Genomic DNA, 27,996 nt, shown 5'->3' with positions numbered 1-27,996 from the left:
AAACAGACGTGGGCATGGATGCCAACCTCCCTCAGTGCCTCAGTTTCCCCCCTGCAGTGGTTCCTTCCTTGCTGCCTCAATTGGGAGTTGGTGATGATTAGAGACAACATCTGACAAGGGACAGCTCTCCATGTACCCTGTGTTACTGCCTGGCTCTAAACTAGGGAACTTGACTCTCTTGGAAACATGGGGAAGATACCACTTTTCGCTCCACTTTCAGCGGCTCCTACCCCAGGGGGTGGGTGACTTTTCTGATTGGTGGGATGTTGAAAGTCTGTTAGCCATTGGTTCAAGTTTCTGTCTTTATCACCTTGCTTCTTGTTGGCTCATTTTTGGGATGAGCCCTAGGGATCTGGGTTGAGTTGGAAGGAAGGAGTCCTTGATCATGCAGCTGCTTTTGCATGCTGGTTCAGGGAAGAAAATGCAGGAAGCCTAATTTGGCCTCAAGTCCAAGTTCCTTCCTCTGATCCAGCTTTGTGAACAATAAAGCGGAGATTTTGAAGTCTCTCTCTCTCTCCTGTGTCTATTTTTAAATTTGTCCTGAACCCAGAGGAGACAGGCTACGAGTGACCAGTACCCTCTAGAACCCCGACAAGATACGGATTACCCAGCATTTATTATCTGCAGCGATTAGTCTTTTGGGAATTAGGGTGAAAGAATGAGGCTCCTTACAGCTACTGAAGTGGCTCATCTTGGTTGAGGATAGGTGGTCTTAAGGTTTCATTCCAGCTGAAGATTTTAGTGGCTAAAATAAGATTTCAAAACAGCAATGGTTTTCTAGGTGGGAATATTCATTCCAGAAAAACTTGAGTTTATCTACTGTGTGTTTTTTTTTTAATAAGTTTATTTATTTATTTGTTTTTATTTTTGGCCGTGTTGGGTCTTCGTTGCTGCGCGTGGGCTTTCTCTAGCGGCGGCGAGCGGGAGCTGCTCTTCGTTGCGGTGCGCAGGCTTCTCATTGCGGTGGCTTCTCTTGTTGTGGAGCAGGGGCTCTAGGCGCACGGGCTTCAGTGGTTGTGGCATGCGGGCTTAGTTGCTCCACGGCGTGTGGCATCTTCCCGGGCCAGGGATCTAACCCGTGTCCCCTGCATTGGCAGGCAGATTCCCAACCACTGCGCTACCAGGGAAGCACTACTGTGTTTTATGATGCAGTTTATTTCATAGAATCATAAGACTCTAAGTCACACAGTTTAGCCCTCCCAGTTGATTGTGAAATTTCCTTAGAAGGCTCCTCAGTTTGTCCAGGCTCTGTGTAGCCACCTGCGGTGACGAGGAACTCACTTTGTCTCCCAGGCAGTCCATCCCATTTTGCATCCATTTGACTTGTTAAAAGGTCCTTTGAACTGAAATGTGCCTCCCTGTGGTTTCTTTCATAAGTCTGATCTCTGGTGACCTTCGTCAGTGAGCTATTGCCGCAGTAATGTGCCTGACAAACCCAGAGGAAACTCAGTGGCAAACAGCAGTGTGTGTTTATTCTCACATTTCTGGGTCTGAGCCCCCGTGGTGGATCTGCTGAGCCAGGTTGGGCTCCTTGGCTATGTGGCTGTGCTTTCAGCTGTGTGGGTGGCTTGGCTTGGTTCTTTACTATCCATTGAGTTTAGTTCTCTTCCACATGTGTCTGTCCTTGATCCCAAGCTGAAGGCGGCAGCAGCTGCTTGGGGCACATTCTTCTCATGGAAGGTGGCAATAGTGCAAGCGGGCAAGCGCAGCTAGGCAAGCATGTTTCAAGCCTCATTCTGTTAGTCTCCTGTTGATCAAATCGAGTGGAGCCCAAAGTCGTGGGACGGGGACGGGGACATGTTCTCTGCCTCTTTTGGGAGGGACTGCAAGGCCAAAGGTCAAGGGCATGGAGCCAGGGAGGGGTGAAGAACTAGAAACAACCATTTAATCGGTCAAAGCAACTCCAAAGAGGCTCACTTCCTTTCTAGGAGACAGGCTTTTCCAGTGTTTGAAAATACTAGTCATGTTTTCTGCAAATAGTAAAGATAGCATAAACTTTGAGGTTGAAGAAAATCTGGGTCTCGTGCCTCTCTGTCTGAGTGGTCCAGGGCGAGTCACTCAGTCTTTAAATAAAATGAAAACTCTCCTTCTCCCAGGGTCATTCTGAAGATTAAATTGAACAATATATAAATAAGACAGTAAGCATCACACTGGTACCCCTTAAGTGCTTAGCAAGTATTACTTACCCTCCATTCCATCTTTCAGTTGGTTCTCAAATTTTTTCAAGGTCTTCTTCACTTATTTGAATATACTGTACTTTTTATATGTCCTCCTCTGATATATTCCTTGTACTAATGCAAGGCTCCAGGTGGAATATGTTAAAACAATACCTGGGTGCTGTAGAGTTTCTGCTTCCACTGAGACAACCCAAGCTCGAATGAGGTGATATTTCACCTCATTTCACCCACGGAGGTTGCAGTTAACTAAATTCCTGAGTTTTTATTCCATGCTTCCTGTTGGAGCTACTGTTTTTAATATTTGCTGGGGTTTTTTTCTGTACATGTTTATAGACTGTTTACTTTGTAGAATACTTCGTGTATGTTACCATCTCTTAATTCTTAAAACCACCTCGGTGAGTAGGATTTTTTATTCCCAGTTACAGAAGAGAGAGGAAATACTCCAGAGAGGAAATGTAGGTTTCTGGGGATCAACCATATCCTCCTAGAGGGACTGGATTTCTGGCCACTGTGTTTACAGGTGTGACTGATTTTCAGAAGGATTTTCTTTCTCTCTCCTTGTCTCTACCTCCCGCCCCCTTTGTGGGTCTCCAGGATCCTTCATGATGGTGAACAGCTCTGGGAGGGCCTCTGGCCAGAAGGCGCACCTTCTCCTGCCGACCCTGAAGGAGAATGACACCCACTGCATCGATTTCCATTACTACTTCTCCAGCCGCGACAGGTCCAGCCCGGGGGCCTTGAATGTCTATGTGAAGGTGAACGGTGGGCCCCAGGGGAACCCTGTCTGGAACGTGTCTGGGGTCGTCACTGAGGGCTGGGTGAAGACAGAGCTTGCCATCAGCACCTTCTGGCCACATTTCTACCAGGTATGCTGTTTTACCGTAGTTTGATTTTTTTTTTTTTTTAAAGTAATAATCTATCTGTACACCTTTTGCCCTCTTTAGAGTTTAGGTCTAGAAAGGACTTCGTTTACTCACTTGTTCAACTCGTGTTTACCAAGCTGCTTCTCCTAACCAGGCCTGGAGGATGCAGAAGAGATCCTCTACAGCCCCTGCCACCCTGGAGATCGCAGTCTGGAGGAGGAAACTGATTGATAAATAGATAAACACTTAGAATATAGTGGGATACATGTGGATTCCATAGGATGCTGGAGGAAGCTAGCTATTGAAGCCTTCTATACAATAATTTCTTATAACAATCTGATGAGGCAGATACTATTATCATGCCTGTTTTACAGATGAAAAAATTAAGGTTCAGAAAGATGAGATAACTAGTCACATATTGCCCCTGAGGAAGACGGTGTTTGGGGGCAAGACGATTAGGATGGCTTCTAAGAGGACCAGACAGCTTAGGCTGAGTCTTGAAGATGAATAACTAATTATTGAAAAAGGAGGGGAAAGACATTTGAGTTGACAGGGGTAGTGCACACCATGGGCTGGAGGAGATTTTGGCGGAGTTTGGAAACTAGGTTGTTTATAGGTCGAAAAGGAGATCTACTGGGAGCTAAGCCTGCAGGGATGGGTAGGTCATGGGGTCTTTGAATGCCAGGCTAAGGAGAGTAAATTTATTCTCTAGGCTAGAGCAGCACTACTCAAACCATCTGTGGTGGAGGACCAGGTTTCTTCTCCTCAACTTGTGGACCAGTCCTTTTATAAACTGCAATCAAAGTGTCACAGTAATGCCAAATTGCTGGGATACTCTCTAAATGCCTCTTATCTCGTTGAGGAGCCTCTTATCCCATTGAGGACTGATGACACACACTCTGCAGGGTGTCACCAGCCCACAGAGCTCACTTAGAGGAACACAGCTCCATGTTGTGGCCTGGGGCTGTTGAAAGTTTTTTTTTTTTTTTTTTAGCGTTATGCGGGCCTCTCACTGCTGTGCCCCCCCCCGCCCCCCCAACCCATTGCGGAGCACAAGCTCCGGACGCACAGGCCCAGTGGCCATGGCTCACGGGACCAGCTGCTCCGTGGCATGTGGGATCCTCCTGGACCGGGCACGAACCCGCGTCCCCTGCATTGGCAGGCGGACTCCCAACCACTGTGCCACCAGAGAAGCCCCCGAAAGTTTTTTTTTAAACTATGCTATTAAGGTACAACTTACGTATCATAGAATCCACTTATTTTAAGTATGCAATCCAGTGATTTTTAGTAAATCTATTGACTTGCACAACCGTAAACCAGCTCTAGAACATTTTCATCAACCCCATAAGATCCCCTGTGCCTGTTTAAAGTTAATCCCCATGCCCACTGATGGAAGGTTTTAAGTAAGAAAGTGACATAGATCTACTTTTGGAGAAATTTCTCTGGAGTCGGAAGCAGAACAGGGACCTCAGGGTGGCAAGGTGAGTGGCTGGGAGATTTGTAGGCATCCTTCAGTTCAAAACCCATGGTATAGTTCTTTCAGATGTACCGTGCAAGCAGTTACAGACAATATGTAAATGAATGGGCGTGGCTGTTTTCCAAGAAAACTTTATTGTACAGAAACAGGTGATGGACCAAATTTGGCTTCCAGGCCATAGTTTGAACCCTGATGTAGGTGATAAAGCTGAGGTCGAGAGATGGACAGTAAAGTCCAAGAGCACAGAGCAAATCATTGGCAAAGCTGGGACCAGAATCCTGGTGCCCTGGTTCCAAAACTCCCCCCGTTGCACTGAGTATAAACTTCAAGTGTCTGCATAAGTCCATGGATCCCATCAAGGAGGCCTTAGGGTTCTAATCTGAAAACCCCCTACCTAGGGTCTGATGCAAATGGATACAGGATGGGGCCACAGGTGCAAGTGGAAAGAGCAGGAAAAGTGACCCCAGAGAGGGATAGACCTATGGTTGGCTATGCTCTTCGATGGGGTATAGAGGGAAAAAAGGACATTTCTTAGGCATCTCTTATGTCCCAGCTCTGTGGTAAGCATATTGCCACTCATTTATCTGACAGTAACTCCTGTATTGGGTAGCAACATGTCCTGTGTTCCAGAGAAGGGGATATTATTGGTCAATTGAGGTCCCTGTAATCCTGCCTGCTCCAAGCTCCAATCCTCTGCTCCAAGCTGAGTTTCCTGCTTTTAGGGAAAAAAGCATGCCCCTTCTGAGAATCTTCCGTTCGCTAGCTGTGCGATGTTGGGTCTATCCCATCATTATTCTGAATCACAGTTCTCTGGTTTGTAAAATAGAGATGTCAGTGGGTCCAATGAAGGGTTCTTATGTGGATTAAATGAGATAGTATATATATAACATCATATCAGGCTTGCAGTGGGCCTCAGCAGTTATTGGAAGGAAGGGAGGAGGAAGAGAGAAGAACAGACAAAGAGGATGGAGGAGGGAGGCCTTCTTTAAAGAAATACTGCTGTGGTTGAGCTCTGAGCCATCTCTGTCCTAAGCAGCCTCATCGGGGAGAATGTTCTGATTTCCAGTCTGTTGGGCACTGCAGCGTCATTCCATTCCATTTTCTCTGCTCTTAGCTTTGTGGTGAAAAAGCCACTAATACACTGAGAGCAGCGGTTTAGAAAAGACACGTGTGTCTTTCAGACACACACACAGCCAGTAACAGATAGTCCCTCGGCCATACACACGGGAGCACACACGAGTGCACACGTACCGGCCTGTTCCCAAACCTGCCACAGATGCAGGGGCACCACCCACACATATATCAGGGAAGAGAAAAAGGGGCCCATCAGGAGATTCAAAGACACTTGCCAAATGCATTTTAAAATTCACCAGACCCCAAGCTCTGGCTCTGCATGCATGATTCTGTGGACTAAGTACCATTTCGGTTCTCAGCACTGCTGGGCTTCAGACCCTGATGGCTTATGTATTCATTTATTAAAGTCATATTTCACAGTCCTAAAATTGACTTGTAGCTCTGTAATAAGCAGGGACATTTCATCTTTCTTATTAGTGGGCTCTCTGGCCCCAGGCCGGCAGCAGGGCCTGGGATGAGCATGTTCCCCCCACTGTCCACCCCTCGCCTGCCTCTTCGCAGGAGAGCAAGGGCTCTTCCAGTACCGCTGAAGCCGTACTGCAGATGGCTGCCCCTTTCCAGGTGATGTTAATTCTATTTCATGTTTTTTAATGATTCCAAACTTTTCTGTCCCAATATTTAAAAAAATAAAAGAACTTTAGTCGTGCAGCTGCTTGTTCTCTCTATTCTCCATCACCTGCCTCAGTGAAATTACCTTTTATTCAGCTCTGTAGACCTCTGAAATTTAAGACTCACCTGACTTGGACTTAACTGGACTCGAAGCCCAGTCCCTTTCTCAGGAGTCCCTCTGGCATCTGGCGCTCTGTGGGTTTGGTAACTTCTTGCACAATTCAGGAGGGGGCACCACAGGGAGGGGGGCCACTTTACCTCCTTCAGACTACACCCCGACTCCTCTTTCATTCACCCACCACCCCTGCCCGCTAAGCAGCGAGCACTCCTTGTCTTAGGCAGGCCTCCTGGGGCTGGTGTGGGGAAGAGCATCTCTATTGATTTCACCCCAAGAAGCCCCTTCCCTACCCTCACCATGAAAATATATGTGGTCCTCTTCCGAAGAGGAGTGCTGGTGAGCCAGCATTTTTCTCTCTCTTATCTTTTGAGAAGGTGTTTGCAGCTCCTTGAAACTTTTGCTCTACAAATTCTCTGCTTGAGGACTTCAGTGGTGAGCCTAAGATGCCAGGCCCCTTAAACCGTGTCCTGACATATCGACACCCTCCCCCAAACAGGCACACAGCCTGCCTTTTGTGGAGGGGATGAGGGTGACTCATCTCTGAGCCTCTCTTGGGATGTGACTTCCTGGCTTTGCCCAGCAGCTCCTGTGCCGGGAGAGGTTTGTGTCTTTCCACGCAAGCTCCACTTCCCCAAACCAGGAGGTCTCTAAAGGTCTAGGGGTTGGGGGATGTGCAGTTGACAGCAGGGACACATGGCAACCTTGGGGTTGAAGGCTGTCCTGCAGGGAAGTTGGGGTTCCCAGCCCAGGCCTTCTGCTCCAGTCCCGGCACCCCAGTGTCCCTGCCTCCATACCCTGACGTGGAGCATCACGGGGTGGCCTTCTTCTGGCCCCCTCCACCCCGCCCTCGCTACTCCCTGTCAACTAGAGCTCCCTTCCTTCTCACAGTTCTTCACTCACTCCTCTGGCTCATCTCCCATTCCTGGCTCGCATTCCTCAAGGACCTTGGTTTCCTTACGAGTGTGCTTTGCTTGGAGATGACCATTCTCCTTCACCTCAGAACACCTGGGCAGGTCTTTCTATCACTGAGGGTCTTGACATCACCCTGTCCCTTTGTGGTGTCTGTCCCCAGGAACTGGCGCTGGTAGGTCTTCCTAACCAGGACCAGAAGCACATTGATGGGATAAGCATCTCCACCCGAAGCTGCAGATGTCTTCTGGGGCGCTTTCTGACCAGAAGGGAAGAGAGGACTCCAGTGGTCCACATTCCCCAGAACTTGGTCGGCTGGGAACCTAGCCCCAGGGGCTGAGCTGTAGCTGTAACAGCTGCTTTTCCTGAACCCCACAAGACAATGCTCTGTTCTGCTGTTGCGTTTGTTTGAGTGGGCTTCTTCCTTTTTTATCAGCAGTGAGAATCCAGGGGGGCCCTCACATCTCTCCTGGATGTCCCTGGTTGTGCTGCTTCCCTGTGAGCTGCCCTTGCAGCCTCTTGCTGCAGCCAAACCTGACTTCTCTAACAGTGTTCCGTAGTGCCCTGCCCTGTGGCTTCACACAGAAGCTCCTCGTGGTCAGAAACTTGAACCATGAATCCTAGCAGTCATTTGCATTGCCAGATTCCCATTCAGAACCCCAGCAGTAATGGGCATTACCAGGATCTCGTTCAGAACTATAAAGCATGCAGCATGGATAAGGGGGTGTTTAGGGTTTGGGGGCTATATGTAATTGCTAGAGGCTGACCCTGCCAACTTAACCCCAGTACCCACTGCTTCTCCGTGGCTAAGGCCCACCATCCCATAATCTTTCGGTGGCACGTTCTAGCCACCATCTGAGATCTCCCTCTCTGGTGCCTAGCATTGTGCTCCCCAGGGTTGGCCCTTGTTTCTGGAAGCAAGCAGCTTGCCCAGGAGGTTGCATGTGGGCCTCGGAGTCAGCCCCATTGTGAGTGTTCAGGGGACAGGCCTCAGCAGGTGAGTCCAGGTGGGCCCTTGAAGATCCAAGCCTGTCCATCGTGGGCCTTCCTTCCTTTTCTTTCTGGGGAAGAATGGTGGACTCCCTGGCACTGTTCCTGATACCCCCAGCCTTGTGACCTTCTACTCTCATGCCACTGAGGGCTCTATCTCATGGCAGTTTGCATGACTTTAAAAAAAAAAAACAACTCTGTCTCTGGAGTTGCATGCCAAGAACAGGACCCTCTTGGCTCCTGTAGGTTTTGCGAGCACTCTGCTCTGAGCAGTCTGGCAGTGATGGGGAGGATATTCCCCATCTGTTCTGGGAGGTGCTTTATTCTCAGCTGCATCCAGGACCTGCCTTTTGTTGTAAACATACCGTGGATCCTAATTCTAATGTCTTGTGAGTCCGGAGCCTTCATCAACGATTCTGGGGGTTGTCACCGTCTCCTTCCCCATGCTTCTGCGCTCTCTCCCCTCCACCTCCCCAACCGCCGTGGCACCTGCAACCACCTGTGCCTCTTAATTTCCGTGTACCTCCACATGGACCCAAAGCCCAGCCCCTACCAGTTCCCACCTGTCATCACTCACATCAGAGTCTGTTGAGTGTAGGAATTTTAGTGGAAACTTGGGATGAGGGCACAAGGGGTAGTCTCATTGGGAAGCCCATTACTTTCTTCCTCTCCCACCATTCCCTTGAATTTTCCTTCTCATCTCCCATCACTCTGCCCAGAGAAAGGGCAGTAATAGTAACAGTCATCAGTGTGTTACTATACGTATTGTAAGCATTTTACAATTATTCATTCATTTCATGAAAAAAACAGTACCTTCTTCCCCTTGTTTCTTACAGAATATTACTCATATTTGAGAAACCCAAGACTCACCTACCCCAGTGCGTTACAGAAAAAAATTCCCCAGAGGAATTCTGATAAATAAAAGATTCTCTGTCTCATTATAGAATCCTTATTTCTGCAACAGGAAGGAGAGAGAGCGGTGAACAAATGTATGTTTCACTATCATACATCCATTCTCTCATGACCAGCCTTGGGTTCGTTCATGGAATATTTGTTAATAATAATGATCTAGGTTAGATACTGAGTAATAGTGTGAGAAACAGGGTGTCAGAAGAGTTTAATAGAGTTGGACTTTGATTAACTGGGAAAAAGTCAGAACTCTGCTTAACCAAGTGTTTTGGTTAAATGAGAGTAGGGCTGCTTTTCATTGAAGTCCAGTGATGGACATGGCTGTGAGCCAGGAGACTGGGGCCTCAGTCCTCGATCCACCTCTGTTTTCCTTTCTGAGCTTTGGTAGCTTAGTTTGCCCCACTTCTTAGGGTTGTTGAGAGGCTAGACTGAGACTGCCTACTAATAAAAGGTTAATGTGGTTGACCTTTATTATTGTGGTTTTATTTCTCTATTTTTATTATTATTCAGTCTTAGTTGATGATGTGCCCCTCTGTTCAATACTGATACCTCTGCCAGTATCCTGACCCCAATTGACTTCTGTCCCTTCTAGAATTTGATTTCATCAGTCCCTCATTCCCTTGTATTTGATGCTATTTCCCTGACACATTCCTCTCTACCTAAAAGCAATCTCTACCATCCTAAGAAATCCACTCTTGGGCTTTCTGCGCTTGGCCTTAGGCCCTAGTCCTTTCTCTGAACTGTCTACTCTGTCTTCCAAGGTGACCTCATCTAGTTCTATAGCTTTAAATGACATTAGATGCCAAAGCTATCACATTTGTAGCTCTGGTCCCAGATCATCCATGAGCTTCAGAATATAATGCCAGCTTCCTACTCAGTATATCCGTTAAGATGTTTAATTGGCATCTCGAATTTAACATGACCAAAAGAAATCGTGATGTAGCCCTGCCTGTGTGCCCAGACACACACGTTCATCTTCCTCGTGTCAATAAGTGACACCAGAATCAGCCTAGAAGCTCAAGCCTTAAATTGAAGAGTCCTCATTACATTTTTTCTTTTCTTCACTCTTCCCCTCTTAATCTAACAGCAATTATTTTCATCTCTACCTTGAAAATATCTCTCAAACCATCAACGTCTTTATTCTTCATGGCCAACAGCATTGTCCAAGCCATACTCATCGTTTGATTGGGTCACTACTATAGCCAACTGTTAGGTCTGTTTGTTTCATTTTTGCTCAAGTGCCCCCTACCCCCAAGTCAATTTCCACAGAACAGCCAGAATGATCTTTTCAGAATGTAAATTAGATTATGTCACTTTCCTGCTTTAAATGGTTCACTAACAGCAGAAAATTCAAGCTCCACACTAGGTCGTGTAGGACTCATGTCATCTGACCCTCAGCTAACATCGCAGCCGTGCCTTGTGCTTCTCTAGCTTATTCACTATATCCCAGCCACACCAGGATCTCATTCTCATGTTCCCAGATCATCCCTGAGTTCTCTCCTGCCTCATGGCCTTTGCGTGTCCTACCACCACTTCCTGGACTTGCCAATTTCATCCTTCCGGTCTACTCGTAATAATACCTCCTTAGAGTTCTCTTCTGACCACTCTAAGTAAAGTAGACCCTCTCCTGCTTAGTTACTCTTAATCACAACATTTTGTTTATTTCCTTCATAATACCAATCACAAAATCAATTTAATTTTCCATATTTTTCTTTTTAATTTCCATTTCCATTCATAAAATGTAAAGTTTATCAGGGCTTGGCCCCTAACCTTCTTGTTCACTTTTATAGCCCCAGCATGTGCCTCAGTGCTTGGTACAGAAGAGGGTCTTTATAAATATGAATGAATGAGACACTCTTCCTGTTCCCAATAGGTTTAGAGTTTAGAGAATGAAATAATTCATGGACAAGCAATTACAATCTGCTGTGATAGGTGCTATAGTAGAGTTAATTGTACTGTGGTACCTACCTGACACAGGGATAGTATAACATGCAGAGAGATATGAAAATGTAATGCACCTCAAAGCACTTACCTTTTATTGTAAATATAAAGGAGCTCATTTTTATTGCAGAAAATTTGGAAAATCTAGAAAAGTGTAAAGAAGAAAACATTCAACTGCTGTAATCTCTCTAATGTCATTAAAAAGATTACATTCATAAATCATTGCCAATCCTACTTCATCTGTTGTGAATTACATGCTGAACTCACTTGCTGATTTTTCTTTTGGAGAGTTTGTTTTGTTGATTCTCAAGAATTGTTTACACAAAACATGATATTTATCTTTTAGCTGGCATATATATTGATATTACAGATATTGTTCTCAACTTGCCATTTGACTTTTAATTTTGTTTTATTCAGACTTTTGTCAACATATAAAACATACTTTGATATTATAGTTATTATGTATTTAAGAAATATACAGTATTTCAACTTTAAGAAATTGATTTTTAAGCTTTTGTCATTAATTTATTGCTTCAGGGAATTCAGTTAGGAAATGTATAGACCCAAACCTGTATGGTTTCATCTTTGAAGGATTTATTGAAGCTATACATTAGTTTATTATATGATCTTTGTGTAAATAATCCATGAGCATTTGAACAGAAATTTTATTCTCTCTTTATATTTCTTTAGTAAATGCATTATTACTCATATTAGATACATACTTGATATTTTTTCCTGTTTGGTCAGAGTCTAAGACACAAGTGTTAAAATCTTCAGATGCTAGGGTTTTTTCCCATCATTTTCTCCTTTTAAATCTATTGACTCACGCATTTTTTTTTAATGACGATTTTAGTCCACTTAATGATTTTTGTATTTCTTTTTGGTTTAAATTCTACTTTGATGCTTTTGCATTATGTTTACAACAACTATTTTCTGTTTATTTGCATTTTCCTATTATGTCTTTGTTCAACTTGTTATTTTTAAGGTTACTGAGTCATTCTATATTAGGTATTTATCTTATAGCATGTGATTAGGCATGGTTTATTTAGACAGTCTGAGAGCTTTTCTCTATTTTAACCTAATTATATTTATTGTCACAATAGAAATTTTTTCTTTTATCATTTTTATGCAATTTGAATGCTTTTATGCTATTTCTTTTAAATGTTTTTCTGTGTTTGGTGTGTTTTCCTTTTATTTTTTCCTATGGACTTTGCTTTTGGATTCCTTTGAATTATTAAAAATATAATTAGATACGTAATTCTTTATCGGAAGGTCTTCTGTTGACTTCCTTCTGCAGGATGAGGCAACTATCACACTTTTATTTCTACAAACTTTCCCCCTACCCTCTGCACAATTTTGTTTGTTCAATCTCTCGTAAGGACCCTGCTATCTTAGTAAACCCCTCTTCTGGAGTGATTGTCATGCTGGTGCCAGCTGCTCTATGTTTGATGTGACTGTCAGCGCCAAGTCACTGTACATAATTCCCAGGCAGCAGTGTGTTGCCTTAGTGATAGATCTTACCACCCAAGGAGGCTGCCTCTTCACAGCCATCACCACCCTTTCCACCATTTCCCTGCTCACTTGTTACAGCTGTAGAGCTCTGGACCTCACTGACACCCCTGGCCTCTGAATCCACTAACCTGAAGTGACCACATGGACCACAAAAAGATTCCACATGGGGGTTTTTCTGTTGATCTTATCACCCACCTACATTCCATCCACAGCTTGGACTGAGGAGTAAAAGACAGGAGAGAGAGGGTCTATTTGGTTGGCTGTTGAGATGATAGAGGTGAAAAGTGATGAAGATTTGAACCAGAGCAATGGCATTAATACCCAGCTGGTTTCGATCTACAGGATGGTTGCTTCATATGGTTCACCTTAACAGCAGAGATGGAAAGACATGGACAGATAGGAGAAATACTAAGACAGAGTCAAAAGAAAAAAAAAAAAAAAGGATGGGAGGAGTGGGGCAGACGGAGAAGCCCAGGCAGATGTCTGCATCTCAGTTTTCAATGACTGGATGGGGCAACCCACTGAGGTCCATCGTTCAGGAAGGATGGCCCATTGGGCAGTGAGGGAGACAGCTCAAGTCTGTTGTATACAGATTGTGTTGGAGGATCTATGTGATATCTAGGTGGAAATACAGATCTGTGAGCTGGATAAGTGAGACCCACATTCAGGTGAAAGGTCTAGAATGGAGATCTGGGCTTGGGAATTATCAGTGGATTGATAGCCATTGACGGAAGAGTGTTTTCAGTTTACAGAAATGAATAGAAGAAGCCCACATTTGAAGAGTGGGTATAGGAGAAGTGCTTACAAAGAAACCAGTGGTAGAATAGACACAGATTGATGAGAAGAGCCATGAGAGTAAAGTGTCGCCTGACCCGAAATAGAAGAGAAACCCAGAGAGGGAGAAGCTATGAACATCAATAATTGTAGGAAAATGGTCAAGTATGAAGAATAAGTATAGGAATCATTTGCTGAGAACCTACCATGTGCCACATATAGTTCTAAGTGGTGTATTAGCTCCTTTCACCTGAATCATTACCCAGTGAGGTAGACACTATAATTACAGATGAGGAAACCGAGGCACAGAGCAGTAAGGTAACTTGCTCAAGGTGTACACATACAAGGTGGAACAACCAGGACTAGAGCCCAGGCATTCTGACCCAGATCCTAAGCCCTATACTGTTTTCCTTCTTAAAGTAAGATAACGATTGAAATATGTGTATTGGATTTAAGCAGTAAGAGCCCTAGTAAGATTACTGGTGTCTGCCATGCAATCAGTGTTGGGGGAACTGCTGAGGACAAAGTCCAGGTGACAGGGGTTGAAGTTTTGCACTGGGAAGTAGGGGAGTGTAGAGTGAGTGTAATTAAAACTATTGACAATTTTAAATGTGATTGAAACACAATTGGGCTATAAATACAACTGCTGCCAGAGGGTAGCTTTTAAAGAGTAAGAGAAAATCCAAGCGTTTATGTTTGTCAGAGTCAGGAATAAAAGGGAGGATTCGGAGATATGTTAGAGAGAGAGAGAACCAAGAAGCTGGAAAATGCAGCAAAGATAGAGGTCAAGGGCGCTGGGGTGTGCCTTGCAGAGAGGGGGCAGTGGTTGGTGTGTAGTCATCTGACCCATGAAGATTAGGTTGATGGGTAGGAAGTTAGAAGTCAGCCCCTCTGTAGTCCTCTTGCCTCTTAGAGATGTGATGTGGGTATCTTGCAGGGATTGGGTAGGTGATGTTGAAAGGGGAACATTTGTGTGGGGTATAGGAGTGGAGAAGGCACTTTTGCAATAGAGTTGCCAACACTGAAATGTGGAACTGGGGCTTTTGGTGAGAGTGGTATGGGTGATGAGTCAACAGAGTGGGGGAACCCTGGGTTTGTTGAGAATACCGGGAGGTCCGTGCAGCATACAGTCTCTAGAAAAGTTGAGATCCAGGGTACCATATGCACTGCAGAAGCAGGTTTAAGAGGGGTAAGTTGGGAAAGGAGTGCGTGGTAGCGGTCTGTGCCAAAATACACTGAAAATTCCAGTTTGTGGAGTGGAGGACAAGTGTGAGCATGTGGCTGAAGCTGATTGGAAGACGAGGCCATTGGAATTAGGGAGGTCAAGGGCATTGGTCATGCTGTCCACACAGATAGTCACATCTCCTTTGTGAAGGTGGATGGTGGGTGACAAGGAAAGCTGTTTACTGAAATCAGCAGTTTGAGTGGGAGTCAGAATGGAGGATTCAAAGAACTTGTTGCCCTTGGATTCCCGGATACCAACAGTGGTGCCTGGGGCTTATTTTCAAGAGGTGTTATTAGGTAATTCAGATGGACTGTATTCCTTGGAGATGTGGAATTAAATTAAGGTAAACCCTCCTTGGCTTATGGTGGCTTCTCCCTCATCCTTCGTAAGAAAGTTGAGATATTCAGAAGTCATTCTTCTTTGTGCTTCCCCTGAAACAACAATGAAAAAGGTGCAGATCGGGGTTTCCAGGCCACATTTGGGTTGTTTTCCCCGCAACCCAGTGTTGTGAAAACCGTTAGAAATGTTCCATGTGGCTGGTTATTCTTTTGCTAGTCACTGGAATGTGGTCTTTTTACCTTATTTTGAAAATCCACGTCAATTGCCGGGGTAGCATCCTAGCCTAATATAAGACGTCTTTTGGTAGTTCTAGTGGGAAGCTGAAACATAAATTGTTTGGGGGCTGGGCAGCTGTGATGAATTCCTACAACCACTTCTGCGAAATTGACTCCTGCCTTGTGTGTTGCAGGTGATATTTGAATCCGTCTCTCTGAAGGGTCATCCTGGCTACATCGCTGTGGACGAGGTCCGGGTCCTTGCCCATCCATGCAGTAAGTCTCTCCCCTCATCCTAACACAGCCTGGCTCCATGCCAGACTGGGTAGCTTGGAGGCTGCAGTCCCCCCCTATTCATTCAGCTCACAAACCTCTCTCACTCTCTTACATACTCAATGCAATCAGTCCTGAATAAATCCATAATTTTGCTCCCTGTAGGCAACACCTCCAGGACTTTGCAGAGAGCGGCAAAACATCTTTCTTTGAATCTGTCTATTAAGGGAGTCTAAAGTCCTGATTGTTTCTTAGCGGGATTCAGACCACTGAAGTGGAAGAATTAGAGGGCTTTGGATAGAATCCTGTGCAATTGTCTCAGAAAAAGAACACCACCAAAACATTGAGCAAATTAGCACACTGTTCACTCACAGGGAAAAGTACCCCGAAGCTATTAATTCTTTAAAAGTAATTTTAAATACCCTCATCAACTCCGTGTAGGCATAGGGAGAGATTTCTCACAGTGGTTAGTACTTAGGGTACAGTGTCGAGAGTTCTCAAAGGCATTCCACTCCTCCAAGCCCAGCCAATTTCCCCTGGAAGTTTTCTCTTTGTGTATTTAGTCTAAGATATTTGAATGTGTCTGAGCAGGGAGATGTGCTTCCTAGGTTCGCTAAATCTCAGAGGGGACAAGTCCTGGGTGCAGGTAGTTGAGATGGCGTCATATCCAGAGACATTTGGTGGGGGGATTGTAATCAAAGGGATATGCCTGGGGATTATGGCAGCCCCATAGGAGGGCTGGTTAAGTCGCCAGCCCCAGTAGTTTGTTAGTGTCTGCAGATCGGAAGCTCCTATTAGTTTCTTGGCATCCACTGGGTAACTAACTCGTAGCAGGGTTGTCTCTACTTCTTCATTAGAGCCATGAGTCATGCTATGGGCTCTGGTGCAGTTTGCTGTTCCCATAAGAGATGTAATATGTCCTGTGCTTTTATGCCTTTCATGCCTCCCATTTTGAGGCTCTTCTCATTTCTGCCCCATCTGTGTTGCTTTAATTGGAATGATTCTTTCAACTTCTGCTACAGTGAATTCATCAGAGCCCCAAACATCACTTCCCTCCCCTGGCACTACAGTGACATTGTTTGACCCATTGTCTTAGAGCACCTTCTCTGGAGGAATTTGGGAGGAGTTCCAAGGGGTTTTGGCAAGATGGTATTTTGGATAACTGTGTTTGGTGTCTGTGTAAGGGAAACCTCCTCCCCAGGAATCAACCAGCATCTCAGAAATGCTGAGATCCTATTAGATTCTCCATTACTCTGGCCTAAGGTTTCTACCCTCTGGGTTACTTCCTGAGTCTTTGGGATTTTCTCAGGTGGATCTGTCCATTCAGTTATGCCCAGCAAATGTCTCTGCTGAAACAGACTTTATGTGAAGAGGGGCCCAGAAATCCCCCAGCTCTGCAGGGTTTATGTACTGGGTATACACATGAGTCCCTCTTACCAGGATTAAGTCTTCCCCTCCCTTGACTCCTGGGAATCAGCATCTGCTGCCCCTTGGAGAATGATTGTTGACCTCAGACCATGTCGGGAGATGTCTGGTCTACTTGTGATCCACTTAACCTCACACACTCAGCCTTGCACAGCCATCAGTGTTGAGGCAGTCTCTCTGAAACAGGATTTCAGCAATCCCCAGGTCCTGCACACATTGCATCCTCAGAGCCGCATCCAGCTGCATGCGTGCTGCTTACCCTGTGCTGGACGCTTGCACTAGGGCTTTCTTCCTAAAAGAGTCTGGCCTGGTTCTCTCTCCTGGGATCCCAGAATCCTGTCCTCTACTGGGAATTTTTACCTCCACCGTGACACCCAGCCTGACATCTGTCTCTTGTCTCAGCCTCAACTCTGCCTCAACTCTACCCATTGTCCGTGGTTTGCCATCGCAGCCCCATGCTTCCTTCTCTCAGAGAAATCTCCATGAGCGAGGGTTCTCTGGAGGGCATCTGAATGCCTTTCCGTGCCTGAAGTCTCGTGGCCCCTCTTGGAATCCTCCTCCCATTGAAGCTGCTTCTGGATTTTGGATTCTTCTGAGAGCGTGATACTCCTCCTGCTGAGGAGTGTGCATTACGTGGTTATGGAATTGCTGAGAGCAAGTTACCCAGCAAAGGGGCCACGGGACATAACTCAGGAAGACGTGACCCTGGCCATGTTCTTGTGTAATGTGCTGCATCTGAGTTCAACTCAGATGCTTAGGAGGCTTCAGCTTAAAACTTCCTAGAAATCAAAACGTGCAACTCTGTGGAAGTGGCTGGAATTGGAAAATTCCATTTAACTCTCTGTGCAAATACTGGTGGTGCCTGTAGTCCCCTGAGTTCTATCCATAGCTCGTGAGTCATGTGGGGTTGACCAGGGCCTAGCAAAGGCCCCTCCCCAAGGCCCCATGCTCAGTCGATATCCAGCCAGGGTTTTTATTCATTCTTTCTTTCAACGAGTCAATTATTGAGCATCAGTTATGTGTCGTGAACTTCTGCTGGACACAGAGGATACTTAAGTGACCAAGATAGGTAGGTCTTTGTTCCCATGTTGTATACTTAGCAGAAGGACAGAGGGAGGAAGGACGTTAAGTAAGTAACTAATATTAAGTAAGTCACTAGTATAATTTCAGATAGTGATGTGTTGTGAATATAGTAAATGTGAGGGACGGATGTGGAGGGGCTTCCTGGATAAAGTGGTCAGGGAGATATCTTTTTTTTTTTTTTTTGGTGGGTGGGGGGCGGTGCGCGGGCCTCTCACTGTTGTGGCCTCTCCCGTCGCGGAGCACAGGCTCCGGACGCGCAGGCTCAGCGGCCATGGCTCACGGCCCCAGCCGCCCGTGGCACGTGGGATCTTCCCGGACCGGGGCACGAACCCGCGTCCCCTGCATCGGCAGGCGGACTCTCAACCACTGCGCCACCAGGGAAGCCCTCAGGGAGATATCTTTGAAGATGTGGTCTGAGCTGAGATCTGAGTCGTAGAAGGAGTTCACTGTGTGAAGGGCTGGGGAGGGGGCATTCTAGGCAGAGGAAAGGGCAAGTGCAGAGGCCCCGGTGGGATCCGCTTGATGCTGCCGGAGTATCCTGAGCACGGGGAACATGGGGGAAAGTGTTTCTGAGTGAAAGGGAACCAGGGCCCTGGACATCATTGTGAGTGGTTAGTTTTTTTTTTAACTTATCAAACTGTGTAATTTATTATTTTTTAATTGAAGTATAGTTGATTTACAATGTTGTGTTAATTTCTGCTGTGCAGCAAACTGTTTCATTTTTTTAATATATATATATTCTTTTCCATTACAGTTTATCACTGGATGTTGAATATGGTTCCCTGTGCTATATACTAGGACCTTGTTGTTTATGCATTCTGTATATAATAGTTTGCATCTGCTAACCCCAGACTCCAATCCATCCCTCCCCATGCCCCTCCCCCTTGGCAACCACAAGTCTGTTCTCTATGTCTGTGAGTCTCTTTCTGTTTTGTAGATAAGTTCATTTGTGTCATATTTTAGATTGTGAGTGGTTAGATTTTTTTTAAATTAATTAATTTTATTTTTTCCTGCATTGGGTCTTCGTTGCTGTGTGCGGGCTTTCTCTAGTTGTGGCGAGCAGGGTCTACTCTTTGTTGCGGTGCACGGGCTTCTCATTGCGGTGGCTTCTTTTGTCATGGAGCATGGGCTCTAGGTGCGTGGGCTTCAGTAGTTGTGGCACACGGGCTCAGTAGTTGTGGCTTGCGGACTCTAGAGCACAGGCTCAGTAGTTGTGGCGCACGGGCGTAGTTGCTCCGCGGCATGTGGGATCTTCCCGGACCAGGGCTCGAACCCATGCATTGGCAGGCGGATTCTCAACCACTGCGCCACCAGGGAAGCCCCATGACTGGTTAGATTTTAATCTAAGTGTAGGGAGGCACCACTGGAGGGGTTTATGCTGGGGATTGATATGATCTCATTTAATTGTTAAAAGATTACTTTGGCTGTTATGTGGAAGAGGGGTTGAAGGGAGAATAGAGAAGAAGTCAGGAGAACTATGACAAAGAAAGTTCTAGAGTCATGTGAGAGATGATGATATCCTGGACCAGGTAGTAGAGAGACATTGATTCACCATCCGACGTGTTTACTGAGCATATATGCTCCATGCCAGACGCTAGTCCGGGTTCATGGAAGTGAGTAAGGACAGATTCATTCTTTGCCCTCATGGGCTTCCAGTGATGTGAAAGAGACTGAAAATAAAACAGTCAGGTAATTATCTGGTCTATAACAGACGGTATATTAGTCAGCTAGGGCTGCCATAACAAAATACACAGACTGGGTGGCTTAAGCAAAATTTTATTTTCTCACAGTCCTGGAGGCCCCAAGTCCAAGATGAAGGTGGCAGGTTTGGTTTTGTCCGTGGACTCCCTCCTTTGTTTGCAGACGGCCCCCTTCTCACTTTGTCCTCACATGGTCTTCGTGTGTCCCAATTTTCTTATAAGGACATCAGTCAGATTGGGTTAGAGCCTGCCCTAACAGCCTCATTTTAACATAATCACCCCTTTAAAGTCTCAGTCATCAAATACAGTCACAATCTGAGCTGTTGAGCATTAGGGCTGCAACCCGTGAATTTTGGGGGGATACAGTTCAACCCATCACAGATGGTAAGCAGACTATGAAGAAACATAGAGCTTAGAGATGGAGAGAGGTAGTGGACAGATTAGAGATGAATTTAGGAGGTAGAGCCTACTGGTCCTAAGTGATGGGATTAGAGTAAGAGCCAGAGGCATCAGAAATGGTGCCCTGCTAGGTTTCTGGCTTCATCACCTGGATGGTGTGATTCTGGGGAGGAGGTGTGTGTGACCTTTCATGGTTCCCACTATGCATGGGTCCTGGAGGCTGCTCGTGGGCTCGCGAGTCACGCAGTCTGCTAGTAGCTTCTGAACTGTGCTTTGGCCTGACAGTGCTTTTCCCCCAATCCCAGCCTTAATGCGTTTATGACTTCACTCATAGCTTGTTAAAAACTTAACACTATTAAAAGAATGCCTCCTCTTTAGGTCCTCAGGCTTGTAACTCTCCACTCCAGTTCCCTAAAACATTTTTTAAAAATTAAGGTATGGTCAGAGTTTATCAATAAGCGATTCCACTAAGTATTCCAAGAGTTCCAGGGGGCTTAGTGCATGATTTGCTGTTGTGTTCTCGATCGATTTGAGCTGAAGTTATGACTTTAAACAGTTGCCTGTCAGCTTCTAAAACAGTGACCGGAAGATAAGTGTGATACTCAACAGAAATTATTTTCTCCTACAAACTGAGACCTCTCATCTATATTTTATGGCCCATTTAACATTTTTGTGTTATTCTGCAAATATTTTAGCCATAGTTACCCTCTGCCGCCGTGTCTCCGTGTCAGCCATTAGCAGGGCCACTACGGTTATAACTGTGGACGATAAATGTCAGCACGATTTTCCACTCAGTTTCAAAGTTTCTAGCTCCTAGGTTGACTTTTAGAATTGTTTAAACTTCTTTTTTTTCCCATCACAACCTTGTGGGGCCATGTCACCGAGCCCACGGTCTGCAGCACGTTTATGATGTATGTAGTGCACTTTCTCCGCAATTGTGTGGTTTCCTACTGAGCACTGTCAGGTTTAAAGAGCGAGATAAAGGGCACAATAATACGTCTTCAGATGATGTACTGACATCTGCAGGAGTGTAAATGTCACCAACACCAAGGCTTTTTGCCCCAAACGCACAGCCAGTTTTCTGTTAACCCCATTCCGCAGGGTCCCATTTTGGGGGTGCTGGGTCTCAGCGGGGAGTGAGTGTGGGATGCTTAAAACCCCGAGCTGGTGGCTGGTCTGGGCCCCAAGGTCGTCTGTGCTTGGCCGAAGGTTGGTGAGTTGAAGCAGGTGGGATGATTGCATTCCTGGAGCTGTAGATGCTGGGTGCAAATCGCAGCTGGGAGTGGACTGGGGTGGGGGTGGGGGGATGGGAGGAGGATTGGGGAGACCAGCTCAGAGAAGTTTACCAAACAGGTCCCCAACATAAGGAGAGTCCCCCAGAGAGAGAGAAAGAGATCTGTCGTGAGCTGGAGATGAAGCCAGGGCTCAAAGAGTAAGGGCATGTGGAGAGGGTGCTAAGCAGGAGGGCGGTGGTCCGGAAAGGTCACCATGTTGAGGACCGCGATCTAGGGCTAGTGTGCACGTGATACAACAGCATGATGCCTAGAGGGGTGGGGACATCCCTGGTTTTATGGGTTCAGACCAGGCAAGACTGGCCAGTGGAAATTGTTCCATAAGAGCTATGTAACGGAGACAGCCAACTAGAAGAACATGCCTGCAGTCGTGTTTTGTTAAGTCTACATAGTGTTCTAATAAATTCAGTCAAGATTTTAGAATGAGGGCTTTCACCTAAGGCTGGATTTCTTACTTGCCTTGAGAAATCGGATGATTGGCTACCCTGAGCACAACACTGTTGCATGGCCTCTGTCTGCTGGATTTAGGAAACTGCTAGCTGTCCCCTGCATATGGGGCGTGAGGTCTTTATCCAGTTCCCCTAAGTCCCCACCACTCCTTATTGCCTCCTCATTGCTGAGGCTGGTGTCAGATACCAGTTATTAGTGTGCTTGTGATGTTGCTTTTCTGATACCGAGAAATCTTTATTTTACCCAAGTCTCTATGAAAGGTAGGAAAATGAATAAGGGGGCGAGGAGGTGGCAGTTTTGTTTTTGTTTGTGTTACAGCTGAACCACTTTGTTCCTTTACATAACTGTCTGGCTCCTGAAGGCGCGTGCTTTCAACATCTCTGCTCTCTGTAAACCCTCAGTGTTTCACCAGAATTATTAACACCAGGGGCCATTAAACCTCTGAATTCTCTACCACTGTACCTAGAAGGGAAGGAGGAAGAGGGATTGCAGATGGAAGAATCAAGGCAAGAGGTCTGCTAGAAAGGCGTCAGAAGCAAGCAGGAAAGGGAATTCCCTGGTGGTCCAGTGGTTAGGGCTCCCTGCTCTCACTGCCGAGGGCCTGGGTTCAATCCCCGCTTGGAGAACTAAGCTCTCACAAGCTGCGCATGGTGTGGTCAAAAAAAAAAAAAAAAAGAGAGAGAGAAGCAAGCAGGGGACATTGATCCAGAGACAATTCATTTCTAGTTGCACAAGTCCCAGAGGTTGAACCATTTGCCCAGGGTCCCCAAGGGTGAGGGGAGATATCCTTTTGTAAAAACCCAACACAAAGCCTCCCAATGTTGGAACTAAGATTCTGTAGCCCCTCCTTACCAGGGAGTAGATGTTCCTTCCCGCTTCAAACAGGTAGCATAAAGGGGCTTACAAGGTTTACTCTATTCCCACTTAAAAATGGACTTGAACTGCTAGTTCCAAAAATAACTTTACAGAATTATACAAGAGAGCAAAAAGGAAAAAATTTCAGACAATCAAAGCAGCATGGGGCTTCCCTGGTGGCGCAGCGGTTGAGAGTCTGCCTGCTAATGCAGGGGACACGGGTTCGAGCCCTGGTCTGGGAGGATCCCACATGCCGCGGAGCAACTAGGCCCGTGAGCCACAACTCCTGAGCCTGCGCGTCTGGAGCCTGTGCTCCGCAACAAGAGAGGCCGCAATAGCGAGAGGCCCGCGCACCGCGATGAAGGGTGGCCCCCGCTTGCCACAACTAGAGAAAGCCCTCGTGCAGAAACGAAGACCCAACACAGCCAAAAATAAAAGTAAATTAAAAAGTTTGTGCTGAACTGTGTGGAGGAGTTCGGGCTTTCTGAGCATTGGCTGTCCTGGACTCCTTGTATGGTGCCTCACAGTAAAAAAACAAAAAAACAATAAAAAAATAAAAAAGCAGCATGACGTTTGTCAGGTCGACTAGATGCACGAATCTTCAACTCTGAGAAGCCCGCAATGAGAGGACCTCCCTGGGCCTTGGACTCTGGACGCCATCTAGTCGTGGGGCCCTGGAGGTGGCCTGAGGGGGACTCTGAGCTGTTGTCACTTTGTTTAAAAACCTGAGCAGAAGCTGTATGTGTTTGCACAGCGAGTCTGCCTGATCATGCCAAGGTCCTTAGCTTTTGCTGAGCATTGCAGGTGGTGACACAGTTTGGTAGAGCAGACAGTTCAAAGTGTGAAGGCCGTGGGGACGAATGCCAAGGAAAGGAATCTCTTGTGGTAAAATATTCCAGAGCAATGACAAGCGTCTGTTGGGTCAGCACAGCCTTGCCTGTGAGCCCTTTCCTCGGACCCTGGGCTCCAGGTGACACCGTTGACCTCCCCGTTGTCCATGAGGCAAGAGAGTGTGCTGGTTAAATGCTGAGTTTGGGGCTGAAATGGACCTGGACTGAATTCTGTTCCTGTCATTAATGCTGTGTAGTGTTGGACAAATTAAACTTGGTGAGCCTTGGTTTCTGCTTCTCTAAAAGAGAAATAATACTAGTGTCTGCTTTAGGGAATATTATGAAGTTAACTTCAATAAAACATGTAAAGCATTTTTCACAGTGCCTGGCATTGGAGGAACTTTCAATAAATGATGTTATTATTACCTGTCTGTCTGGATATTTGACTCCCTCTGAAAAGGTGGCCAAAGGCCCTCGTTGAACCTCCTGATCCTCTTAACAGCTGTCGGTTTGATCGCATCCCAGGGGTATTTGACGCCTGGTTCATCACTGATTTGGTTAACGTGATAGGGATCGTTGGCACTCTTGTACCTTGATGAAGAAACGCATTCTTCTAGACATAGATTATCAATCCACTCGTCTTTGGAGAGCTCACATAGGCAAGGACCTCTCTCCACAAACAAGAAAGGAGATGAACCCAAGTTACCCAACATAAAACATATGTTTAATTCTAAAACTGATTACCCACGGACACCATGAGTTTCATTTGAAAGTCCTTTCTCCTGTTACGCCAGGTCCCCGGCGTAAATGTCCCACCTCCATCCCATCCCTGGATATCATAGCTTAGAGTGAAGAGCGCAGACTCTGAATGTGCCTTGAATTCTCGGTGCCTTGCGTCACACTCACTGTAAAATAGAGATATTACCACCACCGACTGCGCTGGGTTAAGTGAGTTACTATGTGTAGACACTGCCGTGACACCAGTCACGTAACCTTCATTCACTCAGTGCTCACTGCTAGTGTTCTCCTCCACCTGTTGTCCGTCCTCCCCTCTTTGCCCCCTTCATGATCCGCATCATCACCAAGGCCAGGTGTGCAAGTCTCAGGCCCAGAGGTGCTTCACTTCAGTTTTCTTCTTTCTGCTCACCCAGGTCTACAGGGAGATATCTTCTGGGGTGACCCCCACCCCCACCCCTCCAACTTCCTTTTGCAGACATGGCAGTATTACCCAGCAGCTAATAATATGGATTTTGAGGCTCTCAGAGACATGGATTCGTGTCTTGCCTTCCCCAGTTTCTGGCTGTCTGACCATGACAAACTGTGTAACCCTTCAGAGCATTAATTTTCTGATTGGTGAAATGGAGTTACTGCCCACCTTGTGGGTTTTTGTGAGGTTTAAGTGAGACGATGCATGTAAATGTCTTAGAACAGTAACTGGATCATAGGAAGTGATCAATCAACAGTAGCTTTTCACCGAGCCAGACCATCTCCTAAGCACAAATTCCCCCCTGCCCAGTGCCCATCCTGAGCTCCCACCCACCGACAGGGCCATGGTCAGGCTGTTGAATTCTGTCCTCATATACTTTTTGGCTTCTCTCTTAGGAAAAGCACCCCATTTTCTGCGGCTCCAAAATGTCGAGGTGAACGTGGGGCAGAATGCCACCTTTCAGTGCATTGCTGGTGGAAAGTGGTCTCAGCATGACAAACTTTGGCTCCAGGTAAGGATGGGAGGGGCCTCCTGCTCATACCTGCCCACCCCTTGGGAAGGGAAGAAAGTGTGTGCTGTGATAAAGGGCTTGGTGGGGGAAGGGGAAGGGGTATTTTTTATGTCCCTCTGCTCCTTGGATGATACTCTGCCTCCATGATCTTGTTAAATCTTAACTCTAATTCTGTTATGTAGGCATCAGTATTCCCCATTTTACAGATGGAGAAACTGAGGTCAGAAACATAAAAGTGCCAGAACTAGAATTTGCAGCTCTGAGCTTTCCAAACTTCTTTCCAACAAACTTTGTCCTTTAAGCCCAGAGTCCCAGGACTAAGGCAAACTGGATATTTTAGGTTCTGGGTCCATTTGCATTTCCATATGGCTTTTTTTGTCAATTTCTAATACAAAAAAAAAAAAAAAAAGGCCTGTTGGATTTTGATGGGGGTTGATTGCGCTGAATCTATAGATCCCTTTGGGGAAAACTGACAGCTTAACAATAATGAGTTTTCTCCTCGTGAACGTGATATATTTCTTTACTTATTAAGCTCTGTAGTAATTCCACTCAGCAGGGTTTTATAACTTTCATTGTTCAGGTCTTGTATATCTTTAGTCAGTCTTATCTCTAAGTATCTCCTATTTTTGATGCTACTCTAAAACACATTGAAAGAAAACCCCTCAATTTCTGATTTTTTATTACTAGTATACAGAAATACAATCAACTTTCCTATGTTGATCCTGTACCCTGTAACATTGTTAAACTTAGTATGACTATTTAAATTAGTTAAAATAAATACAGTTCAGCACTCAGATGCCCAGTTGCGCTAGCCACATTTCAAATGCACAATAGCCACATGTATCTTGTGGCTACCATGTTGGACAAATGCAGATAGAGAACGTTTCTGACATTGCAGAGAGTCTTACTGGAGAGCACAGCTCTAGAGAGACATCACCTCCAGTTCAAGGAATCAGGAATATTGCTTGAAAGAAGCTGACTCCTGTTACCTCCAACTTCATATACTTAAAGTTCTCTATCATCTCTTCTGACTCACAGAGTTTGGATGTTGGTCCTTAACCCATGCCCAGCACACTTTGATGGGAGTTCATAGTATCACTTCTCTTCTTGCATTTGAGCCCGTTTCCTGCAGTTGGAAAGTCCCTGGGCCGAGAGAGCACATCTAGGAGCTTCTTTTCTTGCTTCCTAGCACAGCAGTAGAATGAAGATAGCAGTAAATAATAACACCTGCTCCTGCCGCTTCCCGGGTCTGCCTGCAGACCACAAGCGAGCACAGGAACTTCCACATGTCACTCAAGTATTACGTAATGCTATTTATTCATTATAATTAGTATTAAAGTGCATCAGGATCCCAAGAAGCTTTGTCATGTCAATGGCGTTGCCTCAGTCGGGTCACAAGAATGAGAAGAGACAGTCACAGTACATTCAGCATCTTTATTTGGGTTTTCCAATGAGCTTATGAACGTTATTGCTACAGTTCTGAGTTGCGTACTCTAAACCTTGAGTCTGTCAGTGGAAGGATGTTAAAGCAGAATGTAATTGAAGTTTTGAAGGAAATAGAAACACATGGTTTAGAACTCTTCCACATCTTATTTATTTATCTACTTTTCAGTGTAAACCAAATCTTATTTCCAGAACGTTTTTCAGATGGCTTACAGTGGGACATACAGCATGACAGGATAGCATAAATTAAGTGAGGCAACACAAAATAGGAGGAAAATAACACGTCGGAGCTGGTCATGTGCTAAAAACTGCATTTCTGTACCTCTGCTGCTTCCTGGTGGGTCAGAGGCAGAGCCCACAGCACCATGGCCACAGACAGAATAAGGAAAGCTTGTCAGATACACAGTTCACAGTGATGTCCCTGAGATGAACACAAACCAGTGGCTCCAGAAAATTCTGTCGTTCACACAGAGGCCAGGCAGGAATTGTTCCCGGGAGTCCTCGTAAAGAAAACAGTCTGTGATGCAGGGAACAGCATTTTCCACCACAGTCTTACTGCGGGCACACAAGTGAGTTTCATAGGCTTGTTTCCCATAGTGATGCTCTGGGTAAAAGCAAGTTGGCGGTGGGGGTGGGTGGGGGGGAGGGAGGTGGGGTGGGCAGTGTGATATGGCAGAGGTCCCCAGCTCTCTACCATCGCCATCCTGGAATAGCTCACACGTATCTGGAGAGTGAATAGATTCAATAACTATATTTCTTCAAGGAAACCACCAGAAATGTTATCTCCCTCATCTGTATTTCAGGAAACATTGGGAGGTAGATGGCTTACACTATGCTGTCTGGCAAAATGCCCGCTTGGCCAGTTAAGTCCAGGCTTATATTCAACAGTGTAGTTGGAAGTAGGTCAGCATCTTTCTGTAAGATACGAGACGCCAGTCATGCTACCTGCCACCCAAGAGACAGTTGCAGCCCTGATCTGAGATGGACGGGCTAAGGCAGCGGCGGATTTCTCATGAGATATTGCTTTGGATTTATTCCAGCGCCTAGAGGAACTGCCTGCAGACTTGCCGAAGTTGTGTTCCATGTAACAGGCTGGGGCGCCTCAGCCTGAGAATTTCCAAAGTCAGTGAAACAGACACATTGTGGCCAAGAGTCCCCAGGACACCTAGAGCAGGTGTGCCTTTCAACAATGCTATTTCTTGCTGTCGCTTCCAAGATAAGCTGACTATTCCCTAAGTCACCAAATGTGGAAACTTTTTTATCCCGCATCTTTAGGTCAGGGAAATAAAGGCGGTGACTTTATTCTCAGAATAGTATGTCAGCGGCCCTTCTCCCT

At 45.9% G+C, this 27,996-nt stretch overlaps 1 protein-coding gene across 1 annotated transcript in view; it reads left to right on the top strand.

The window, feature by feature from the left end:
* PTPRT (protein tyrosine phosphatase receptor type T) overlaps positions 1–27,996 on the top strand; it is a gene marked incomplete at both ends in the record, with an annotated part of 1,086,576 nt that overhangs the window by 387,165 nt on the left and 671,415 nt on the right. The window contains 3 exon segments of the mRNA XM_082671082.1: positions 2,772–3,043; positions 15,387–15,468; positions 25,102–25,217. Of these exon segments, the coding sequence (XP_082527208.1) occupies positions 2,772–3,043; positions 15,387–15,468; positions 25,102–25,217 (470 nt within the window).

The sequence above is a fragment of the Grampus griseus genome (genome assembly GCF_964374135.1).
Source record: "Grampus griseus genome assembly, chromosome: 14".
Classification (NCBI taxonomy): Eukaryota; Metazoa; Chordata; class Mammalia; order Artiodactyla; family Delphinidae; genus Grampus; species Grampus griseus.
Note: the sequence above shows the minus strand (reverse complement) of the source record. Positions and strands in the feature narration are given on the sequence as shown.